Raw genomic sequence first — 11,024 nt, 5'->3', positions numbered from 1 at the left:
GGTGGGTAGAGGTGCTACCTAGGTTGTATGAGCTGCAAAAAGCTTTTGTAACTAAGGGTACTATGCACCTAGCTATCAGCATTTCTGGAAAAAGTTTCTCTCATAGATTAGTATCATGAAGTTTCTGTGCAATGAGTGCATACATGTGTTGATCACAGTCATTCTGGAGAACAGACCTACTTATTACAACACTGCAAGCTTATCAGAGCTTGCAAGCCTGACCAAGGTTGAGAACTTCATGCTAGCCTGTTTCAGCTCAGGCAGAGAAGAGCCTTTGTTTCAGGCTGAGGTTCACTCACTCTTTACCCTAAAAGGCAGCTTGGTTGTTTACACCAACCCTCCTATGCCTCCAGAGATTAAAGGACATGATTCCTTCCCCTCTTACTAGCATTAAGGGCTGAAGTCTGACCTCAGAGCATTGCCTTACAGCCCAAGGAGGAACAGTAGCCCTTTGCACACAGACCTGCCTCCCCCCCATCCCTGAGGAGTCAATCTGGCTTGCCATAAGGCAGGGTAATGACAGTTTACAGTAGCCATGAGCACATGCACAAGTCAAAGCCTTAGAGACAGGGCAGGTTTACAGTGACTCATGTTTAGCACTAGTTCTCAGGTATGAGTTTACAACTACAATCAAGTCAAAGTATAGTTATTGCAGCATCAAGTGAACTTTTAACTCAAAGAAACAGGCTGCAGCAGTAGAGCCAGGAAGATGTGCTAGCATGTAAAGCCAGCCAGCTAACCTAGTATAGCTAAGAAAACCAAGTCACTTAAAGCTAGTCTGCTGTTCTAAGCAGCCAGGGAACTCAAAGACATTCAGTTAACACATCTAAGACAGGTCAGGCCAAAACAGTAGTTTATTTCATTTTCAGCAACATTTCAGCCATCAAAAAAATAAACTCTAACACAGATGGATGGAAGACTTCTCTACAGTGTAACTAAGTGGGCTCTGACCCCAAGGTTTGAATTGGAGTGACATTTTATTATTCATCCAATAAGTTAGGAAGCATGAGAATAAAGTGCTTTATTTCTGAGCTGGTATGAGGTCATCAATGGACTGGCCTTTTTCAAGGCGTTTTTCCATTTCAATGAGCAGCTTCACACCATCTACCACCATCTGCACCAGCTCCACCTCAGAGAAGCCAAGACGATCGGCATTGGAGACATCGAACACCCCTCCAACAGCAGCTGTGTCAACACCACCTGGTGCAAGAGATGAAGTTTAGTTAGCATGCTGACCACTACTAGAGTAGTTAAGTCTACCTTTCTTCCCTCACTGGCTTGAGAGGTGGGAACACAAGACAATTCTCTACAAGTCACCTCCTCCTAGTATGAGGAAGGAAGTCAAGCTGCACATGACCACCCATATGAGCCACTTTGCTTGTGGGTTAAAGGAATAAGGAGCTGGCACAATGGCAGGCTCAATCTAGCCTGTGGCCAGAAGTACCTGCTGTAGCTATTCCCTAGACAGAAGTTAATCAGGATTCCCATCTCTGCTTACAACAGGAATAGCTGCCACCAGCTCCACCTTATCTGATGCTCAAAATATTAGAAAAGGATGCACCTAGGAGTAGTCAGAAGCTGGGTACAATGAGGTACAAGCAGAGCACCAGCATGCCCACACTCCCTCAAGCTATGGTTTTAAAGCTTGATTCCCCCACATGCCTTACAAGAATCCCTTCCAAATACTCTGACAGGAACCAGTGTAACCCAGAACATGGCTTTGGTTGTAGTCAGGCTCTCCCTGGTGTTCTGGGGGAGCCTGACTAGAACATCACTGTATCACCACCTCACCTGTGCCTCGTTTCTGCAGCCGAAGCCTCTTGAGCACTTCTCCAAACTTCTCATGTTTCCCAAGGTTCGGCAGCTTGATGTGCACACCAGCACGGAGCCCTGTTCCAAGGTTGGACGGGCAGGTCAGGATGTAGCCCAAGTGTGGATTCCACATGAACTCATAGTTTTTGGACTTGAAGAGAGTTTCTATCTATAAATAGAGAGAATAGATGTTTAGAGATTGTTCTCTGCCTGAAGGATGTAGGTCATCCATTAATGCTCATTTACAGCTTCAGTTACATAGCAACAGTCACAACAGTTTGAGCAGTTACTTAAGTCAGTCACGTAAGCCCCCTCCATTTGGAAAAAACAATCACCATTAAGTGTCCTTTAAGGCCTTGATCCTGCTCCCAATGGTGAGACAGCCCAAGTGGAGGATACAGTGCAAAATCTGAAGTCGCTATCTACTAGGAGGCTTGATTTATTACATGTCAAAATAGCCCATCTGTTAGGATTAGGGAAGGGGCTGGTAAAGCTCAAGTTCATATCAAGAGGAAAAAGCTGAGAAAAAACATTCAGCCCAGAAACTTCAATCCAGCTCTGCCCATCAGCGTTTCCCCTCCCACCCAGAGTCCAAATGCTGTGATTTGTAGAAACATGTTGAGATCTTTTAAGTATAGTTTAGGCACTTGGATAAGGGTGCCACATTAGACAATTTATTGTAGGTTTCATAGCTATAATGCTTTGCCATTATGGGCATTTCAGAGCCTTTGCAGCTCTGGAGTTCATCAAGATGTTCCCAGAGATCCAAGCTATGAAGAAGCACCATGTAGAACTCAGAAGTGGCTCCAGCAGTATGGGATGTCTGGCATGCTCCCAGCTTGGAAGAGTTTGCATTGTCAGCTTTGACCAGAGCTCAGGTCAACTTAAACCCACATTAAACCTACAGCTCAAGCAATACCAAACAGCATTTACCTGTGTTAGCCCAGTACAGAAGCGAGTAAATACTTCCTTCATGTTACCACCTTTCTGCATGGAAATAACTCTAAGGTGATCCTCCTCATTAATCCAAACAAGGAAGGTCTTGTTATCATTGTGCCTAGGAGAGAAGCCAAACAACTTACTGACCCACTTGACATTTTCAGGATATATACTAGCACCAGATTACTCATCACTGTAGCTTTTATTTTTGAGTGGCTCACTTGATTGCTTCTTAAGATTAAATTCATATTACTTCCATTGTCCATGAAAGCCCTAACAGAGTTAAACGAAGTCTTTCCCAGGTTCTTTTCAAGAGGAAGGTGAAAGTGGTGTATATTTAGACAGCTCAGAAAAAGTAACAACACTCCTTTGGCCAATCTTCAGTTATCAAAACCTAAAATTCAGTCATTCCTCTAGCTCATTTGTGGCACCAGTTTACACATTTAAGAGATTTGATCTTTTCAGCAGAGTTTGCAGAAGGGTGATCAATACAGACATCAAGCCAGCAACTGTACACAGCTAGGTTTGTAATGACATCATGTCAGCAGTGTATTACCAAGCCTTTTACCAGAAGTTTATCAAGTTCTGATAAGCTGCACTTATTCTTCATATAGTTATTACCTGATATATTCATATCAGGTAAAAAGTTCTATTATAAAGAGTTTTCACTACTAATTTTAAATCAAGAGCTCTTAAGAGATGTCACGAACTTCTGAACACCAGTGGGCCCCTCAGTCCTAGCTTGTAGCTGGCAACAGGTACTAAAGTCAGTATTTATCATGCTGATAATTTCTCAGCTTGATTGTGATCAAGAATTAACCGGTACCTGAGAAAAAAAGTTATTTATGCAGACTACATTGAGACTTTACACTTCAACCTTGTAGATTAGTCATGCTCAGATGACAGCGCTATCTAGTGTTGGCAATCTGCAGGTAGATGATGCAATCTTAAAGGTGACCTAGAGAAACAAAGCATGCTTCTTCTGGATTGTCCTGAAGCAGCTACAGTAATAAGCTTGGAGTATTCTAGTTGACAAAAACCCTAGCCTTTAGCTTAGAAGGAAGCAAGTTAATTATGCTGCAGAAGCTTCTGAAATGCAGTTTTATGTAGGTGACCTACATCTGAAAAGTAGAATCCTTCCATTCCACACCTGTGCATCAGCCAACTTAGGCCACTGAGTATCTACAGTGGAAAAAATCTTATCACTCATACAGATAAAACCATACAGGTCCAGCATCAGACGCTACATGTTGAGTTTCTGCAGGTAGAGGCAATAAGACTGTAAGAGAGCAATTACATCTCCAGTATCAAGTCTAAGTCAATGCTCTTGTTTGTTACCATAAGGTACTCTTAAACTCCTGGGACAACAGCTGAGTGTAGTGGCACATTCCCTTTACAAGAAAGGTCTCTACCTTCAAAAGCTGTCTTAGTTATTGTCTAGTGCTTCACAAAAGTGTGCAGGGTGGATAGGCATTGGCTATAGCCAGGCTAGCTTATTCTTATTATGCACCACAGTGGGCTGGTAGCACTCATCCAAATTCTGGTTCAGATGCAAGTTCCCCAAAGGATACCACACAGAAGCTTCCCATTAGATTTAGTAATACGAGTTCAGAAACTGCCATTTTGCTTTGATACAACTTGCTGCAACCAATGTTACAACCAATATTTCAAGATACTTTTCCAAGTATTTAATACAAAGTCCCCTCCCTTCCAGAAATACTCACCAGATACCTCTGGCATCAGGCCAGTCTCGTGCCATCCCAGATGCCAACAGAAGAGGAGAAACTGGCTTGTCAAATAAGAAGTGATCATCAATCAGCTGCTGCTGCTCTGCATCAGTCATGTTCCTCAGAGCATAGTACTTCCCCTTGAGATCACCTTCCAGACTACCCAGAGCTGAAAAGGAGTGTCAGTCTTAGGATGGGACCAAATACGCTAGACATTCTCAGCATTTTAGAGACCACACACAAAGTACAGCAATGTTCAGTTTGCTGCTTTGGGTTCCTCCCTTGCTTTCATCTGTAATGGCAAAGCCCCTGTAGCATTACAGAAATTAAAGCAGTATCAGATGATTTGTCTGCACCTTCCAGGTTTGTACAAGTAGCCTTTGTTCCCTCACATATGGTTTAGGATCATTACTGCTGCTTAACTGTAGAACTGCAGTGCTCCCAAGGAGAATCAGGGTCACAAACATAGATTGCATTATTCTAGTCAAGGACTGGTATCCTGCCCTTGAGAGGTTTTGGAATGACCACACTGCCAGTCTCCCAGACTGGAACTTGGGTGTATCCTTTCCTCTCACTTAAAGGAGACAATAAAGAAAAGCTGCAGTTGAGGAGTTCCACTGAAAACTCACACTTACTCCAGTCAACTGCACATTCAGCAGAGCAAGGCTGCACCTCTGCGCAAGCTGAATGTTAATGAAAGTCAATTAAAAGCAGCCACAAAAATACTGCAGCCATGACTCAAGCCCTGACATTGCTACATACCTGCTACATTTCAGGTTTGAGCCATGATGAACCAACTCCTTTCCCCATACACACACAGGAAAAATAACTTTCAAGATCAGTGAAGGTCAACTTAACACAGTCCAGCTTCCCTCTGATATGTCCTCTTTCTCCTCAGCTACAAACTGCAATGCTGATGCAGTTATAGTTCAAAGTGCCCTTTTCAGGAAAGGCTCCATGTTCAGACTAAGAGTCTTGAAGACTTTTGCTTACTTCCTCCATTCTCAAACTGCCAAGAACATCTCTTGCCCAGAGGACATAAGTAGCTTTTCCAATACACCCAGTGCTCACTTTACCTTCAACAGAGAGTTTTTCAATAGCCCGCCTCTCTCCTCGACTACAGTGAGGGGGAAGACAGAATCCACGGATGCTCCTACCAGTTCTGACACGGGAACTTAGCACGTAATTAGGATCCAGATCATCACCACCCTACAAAATTAGGAAACCAGTAAGTACAGCCTCATTGCCAAAATACCTACCCTACATACAAGTAGCTCCCACGCATTTCAGCATGCACCTTAAACTTCAGATATTCACTACCTGACCTGTAAACTGAAGTCTTAGCTCAAGACCATTGTCCTCAGCATTAGCTCAAATATGATCCAATGTAACTCTTATTTGGGTCTCAGACTAGGGCTATTAAACATGTGCTAGAAGTCAGGGTGACCAGCAGACAACAAGTTGTAGGTCTGCTTCAGACCAGCATGTGGAATTTTGTTCCCCTTTCAGATCTGGAATCCAGAGGTATAACATAAGGCAAATCCTTGTTGTTTGGGTAGGTGTTTACTCTTGCAAGTGAGAATTATTCACAATTGCCATCCAGAGTGTTTCTATACTCAAGATGACCCACGGCTAGCCCAACTATGATGGTATTAGGAATTCCTAGAGTCTACAGTAACATTTGAAATCCATAAGAGTACATAGAAAGCCTTACTCCTAACCATAACAAAAGCTATTCTATAGTATGACATGAGCAGGATAGCTTGGGGTTTTTTGTTTGTTTTTAAAGATCCAAGATCAGATGGTAAAAAGCATTAAGATTTATGACAGTCCTTGGAAAATGTTGTTTAAGCTTGACCAGAGCAGTTCACAGTTGATGAAAACACATGTTCAACATGTTCAGCATAGCTACATTACAGGAGCACATGAAGCAAGCTCCTGTTACCTGCCAGCTGCTTGGCTCTACCCAACCACATGGGCAGACTCTTAAACTGCAGATTGCAATGGACAAACTGCTTATTAGTCTGTGCAGGGTGAAACTGGAAGGACAGAACCTGAGCAATCAGTTTACACAACTGTCAGCATCTGTGCCCAGGCCTCAGACCACTAGGCATCAATTATTGATTAAAAACTTATACCTGCAGGTTATCAGCATTCAAGTCAGTCTTGTGCTCATCAGTTGGTTTGTAGCCACCATGCCTGTCTTCAATAACTGGATCAAAGAGTTCCTTAAACACATCATAGCATTCTTCATCACCAGCTACGCATCCTACTGTCATTATGAAGGGATGGCCTGGAGTGGTAATAAAGTCAGAACAGCTAAGTTTGGGGGGTGTCTGGCTGTGCTCCAGAGCAGCACTAACCAGGCAAGTTCTTTAGTAGTAGGTCTAGTCACTTAGGAATGCATTCTTACATAAGAGAACCTGTTGGCAAGACCCTACATTTTACATTTCATCCAGTTAGTCAAATTAGTGCTATGGAAACCAATAGCTTTTGCCATTAAACCACGCTCATTTGTCAAGTTTGGTTTAGGACAATTTTGCCCAGCACTTCCAATTATACCAATTTAGACCACTAGGTAAAACTTTATGCCCAAACAATTATGCTTTGCTGTAAGCAAGCACGTTCAATTTTTTTTTTGTTCGTTTTCATACTGCCATAGACAGCCTCCTCATAAACACCACCTCCGCAAACTTAGTTTAAGTCGCCATATTCAAAAGCACCAGTTATTTCAGCTGGTTCACACAATGTTCTCAACGCATTTTACCAGGATTATCAACCCCAGTCTGAATGACATCATCCAGGGTGAAGCCACTGGGTGTGACTCTGTCTCTCAGTTTCTTGTATAAATCCAGGGTTAGAACTTTGGCCATGTGGTTGTTGTGGCTGCTCAGGTCCGGGTACTCCTCATCAGGAGGCAGTCTCTGATTATTTAGTTGGGCCATTTTGATATTGCTAGAGTAAAAATAAATACTGTAATGTTAACATGTAAACACATCTGCTCCCCCTTTTTCCAAAGAAGTGCCACAGAGTATAACATAACCAGCTTGGAACAGGAAGAGCTCAGAACAGCTAGGTAAGCCCACACAACATCAGGGCTTTCCCCCCCCCCCGCTCTAGTTGCATTATAATTAGAGCACACTCGGTTTGATTTTTTTTTTCCCCCAGATTGGAAGTATTTAGCAGAGCAGTTACATAATTGAAGTGTCTGAGAGTTGGTATGTCAGATCATAGCAAGGAACATGGCTTCATAGAATAAGGCATCTGTCTGTTAACACAGCCATGCATTTAGAGCTGTCTCTCAGCGCTTCATGAGATTTGCCTCTCGGCAGCTCAAGAGCCTTGGGTGCTGTTGTCAAGAAGCACTTCCAGTAACGAGGGAGAACAGATCGTTACACAGATCTAACGGTTCCAGCCGTACCTGGGTTGTCAACCCCAGTCTGGATGACATCATCCAGCGTAAATCCACTGGAAGTCTGTTTATCCCTCAACTTCTTGTACAGGTCCAGGGTGAGCACCTTGGCCATGTGATTGTTGTGAACGCTCAGGTCTGGGTACTCGTCCTCAGTGCAGTACTTCATCTTCAGGAGGTTGTGGCTGTTTGAGAAGGGCATGTCTGACCCTATGCAGACACTGGGGGAGAGAGAGGGGAAGCCTATCACCCCGGGTGCACGACAGCCCTCCCTGGGAGGGAGCCACACGCAGGGGCAAGGTCACCTTGGATTTTGCTCCACCGGTGCCTTTTACACACCTTGTTGCCACAACACCTCCCCGGGAGGGAAGAGGGGAAGGGGAAAAAAAAAGTTCGCCACCTTCCCGAGCCTCGTCCCGTCCCTAAGAGGGCCCGGCCGCGAGGGCAGGGCCCCTTCCCCGCCCCGCAGGGCACCGCCGGGCGCGCCGCGGGGACGCACCCAAGGTCGCGCCGCGGCAGCGCCGAGCACCGGGCGGCAGGTGCGCGACGCCCGCCCGGGGCTGCCTCCCCCGGGGGCGGCTTCTGCCTGCTCGGGGCTGCGGCGAAGCCTCCGGCGAGCCATTATGCAACAGATGCCTCCCCGGGCGGGGGGGATAGGGCCGGGGGGAACGTATGTAACTACCCTGCTAAACACCGGGATAATCTGGCTTTAGAGCGGGAGGCGCCGGGGCGGCCCCGGGGAGCCTCTGCCTCTTCCCTGGTTACGTGCCAGCACCGCGGCCCCGCGCTGCCCCCCGCGCCTCGCCCGCACCCCGGGCTCCCTCCCTCCGCCGCCACGCCTTCGCGGGCGGACCAGCTCCGACCCGAAATAATAATAATTATTATTATTATATAATTAAGAAAAAAAAACGCTGCAGGACGGCGCGGCTCCCCCGGGACTTACCGAGGGCTCCGCAGCCAAGGCAAGGACCTGCGCGCCTGCTCCCACACCCCGCCGCTGCCACCACCGCCCTAGCCGGAGTGCAGCCCAGTGCCGCTGCCGCGCCCCTTTTATATAGAGCGCCAACCGCCGCCCCATTGGCAGCTATTTATAGCCCATTCATTCCATTGGGCGAGGCGCGGGGGTGGGCGGGGCGAGCGCCCCGGCGCGGGCCGGGCTGGGCCGGGCCCGACGTTGCCGCCATTTTGCTTGGCCCGGTGGAGGCCGGAGGTGTTGGGTGGGCGGCGCGGGGTGGGCGCCGGGCCCGCGGCTCGGCAGGGCCTGCGGCTTGTCGGGGCCTGCCCGCCGCTGCCCAGGTGCGAGGGCTGCCCCAGCGGCTTCACTGCACACAGAGATGTGTAGAAAAACTCATCGTTGCCTTGCATTAGCCAAGCATCTTCCACAAACCGTAGTGCCGTTAGACAAACCGGCCCCAGCGCGGGGCTTCTCGCCGCTCAGGCACTCCGCCTTGAGCGAGGGCTCGGTAACGAGTGCGATAATCTGCTGTCATAAAAATAAAGGCTTCATAGTGTCAAGGCCAGTGTGACCCGAGTCCTGCGAGTGATTTATCTGCCCCTGTGTTCGCCTGATAAAGGCTACTGATAGTGGTTGTAAATCTACGGCTTAGCCTCCAGCACCCGAAAGCAGCTGCCTCACTTTGCAGTTGGATTTGAAGGAAGTACTGCTTCGCTCTGTGCTTAGCCTCCCGCACCTCAAGGGCAGTGGGCTTATTTTACACTTCAATTTGGAAGAAAGTATGTTTATTGTGTAAAGCACAGCAAGCCTCCTACTCTGTCACGTGCAAAAAAAAAATTAAGTTGTATTGGAGAGTGGTTGATTTCTTGTTGAAGACAGAAGCAGAAAGGCTGGGGTTCGATCCTTTTAAAATTCACCCTACATTCATGAAAACAGTGCTGTTAGCTTCCATTGGCATATTGGTAGGAATGAGAAGGATTTGCTCCTAAGTTAGAGAACCCGAGAATTCCACAGTTTGCAAGAATAAGTAAATAAATAGATAAAAAGAATGACTATCTTGATCTTACTTTCACCTTTTTACCTCTTCATAATCTTTCTCTTAAGTGTATCTGTCACAGCAGAGTCCATGTTTATCCTCCTGTCCAGCTAGGTAGTACATTTATCCATATGAATTCCAATCTAAGTCGCAGAGCTGCTTTGTTCGACATGAGTTGTGAATGCCCAGAAACATCAACAGAAATTATTTCCCCACCACAGTTCTTTCAGCACCACAACCAGTACCCTTATTCAGAAGACAAGTGTAAGCAGTTTACAAAACTGTTTAGGGTAAAGAAAAATACAGGAAATCATTACAAAATAAAAACATAGACTGCTTCAAATAAAAATGCATTGTGTTTGGCTGCCATCCAAACTTCCAAGTTATACCAGGTCTGATACACAGAGATGCTGAATATATAGATCTCCAGAAGTCAAGGGCTTGGCATCTGTGCAAGTCTGGTCTCTTTATCTCCCAGATCAAAGAACAAATCCTCTCAGTGTCTCCTCTGCCTTTTTAACCTCACAAAATCTTCCCCAACCTTTTACCAGTCATGTGTATGCACATAATGCTCATACTTCAATATAGCGCAAGTTGCAAATAATGCCATTGCTATGCAAGTATGAAATGAATGTAAGTGTAAAATCAGACCCACTTGTCAGTTATTATTCTTAATTTAGAAGAATATAAATAATACTAAGAACATACTCTTACATTACAAGTACAGTTTTGTGGTGTATTTCTTTGCAAACAGCATGCTTGGCTTACCAGAGAAGGTACTGAAGGCTCCTGTCTTATTCCAAAATCTATCACCACACACAGAGAAGCAATCAACTGTTCTTCACTATAACTGTTCTGTAGATTCATGGAGTCAAGCTCACCTCAAGAATCAAATTTCCAGGAATCCATTTCTATTTATTGGATATGCTCTTTTCCTACCAGTCTTCCAGAAGGCATACCAGTCACTATAGTTATTATAAGCTGGTAGTGTTCTCAGTGCGTGATTCATTATGACACTTCTGACATACATGTGCACATCTCTTCCTCGCAAAACTGCTGTCTGAAAAAGAAGGGCACACAAAAAGAGGGCCATGGCATGAACATAATCAAAATATATCCAATTTACATGTTTAATAAACACTG

The 11,024-nt window shown here is 45.6% G+C and overlaps 1 protein-coding gene across 3 annotated transcripts; it reads right to left on the bottom strand.

Moving 5' to 3' along the window:
* Positions 1-836: 836 nt before the first annotated feature.
* CKB (creatine kinase B) lies at positions 837-8,953 on the bottom strand. Of its 3 annotated transcripts, none has more exons than XM_026111328.2 (8): positions 8,834-8,953; positions 7,900-8,111; positions 6,617-6,771; positions 5,555-5,687; positions 4,476-4,647; positions 2,746-2,869; positions 1,792-1,981; positions 837-1,200 (listed from the first exon to the last, which is right to left on the bottom strand). In XM_026111328.2, the coding sequence occupies exons 2-8, from the start codon at positions 8,090-8,092 to the stop codon at positions 1,022-1,024; spliced, it is 1,146 nt and encodes a 381-aa protein (XP_025967113.1). In that variant the 5' UTR covers positions 8,093-8,111; positions 8,834-8,953; the 3' UTR covers positions 837-1,021. The 3 variants fall into 3 exon arrangements, with proteins under 3 accessions (XP_025967113.1, XP_025967114.1, XP_064368100.1); XM_026111329.2 differs by lacking the exon at positions 7,900-8,111 and adding an exon at positions 7,246-7,433 and having other exon boundaries at positions 8,834-8,937; XM_064512030.1 differs by having other exon boundaries at positions 7,900-8,075; positions 8,834-8,935.
* Positions 8,954-11,024: the final 2,071 nt, after the last annotated feature.

The sequence above is a fragment of the Dromaius novaehollandiae genome, chromosome 5 (assembly GCF_036370855.1).
Source record: "Dromaius novaehollandiae isolate bDroNov1 chromosome 5, bDroNov1.hap1, whole genome shotgun sequence".
NCBI classification, from domain to species: Eukaryota; Metazoa; Chordata; class Aves; order Casuariiformes; family Dromaiidae; genus Dromaius; species Dromaius novaehollandiae.
The sequence above is the reverse complement of the archived record's forward strand: the minus strand, read 5'-3'. Positions and strand labels throughout refer to the sequence as shown.

Bases quoted from the DNA above. Each gene is read 5' to 3' on its own strand.
- CKB (XM_026111328.2), bottom strand. From the start codon at position 8,092: ATGCCCTTCTCAAACAGCCACAACCTCCTGAAGATGAAGTACTGCACT. The intron at 4,648-5,554 runs GTAAAGTGAGCA...ACTCCTTTTCAG, and splicing joins TGAAAAACTCTCTGTTGAAG to CTCTGGGTAGTCTGGAAGGT. The intron at 1,201-1,791 runs GTGAGGTGGTGA...CTCTTGCACCAG, and splicing joins GCTGCAGAAACGAGGCACAG to GTGGTGTTGACACAGCTGCT.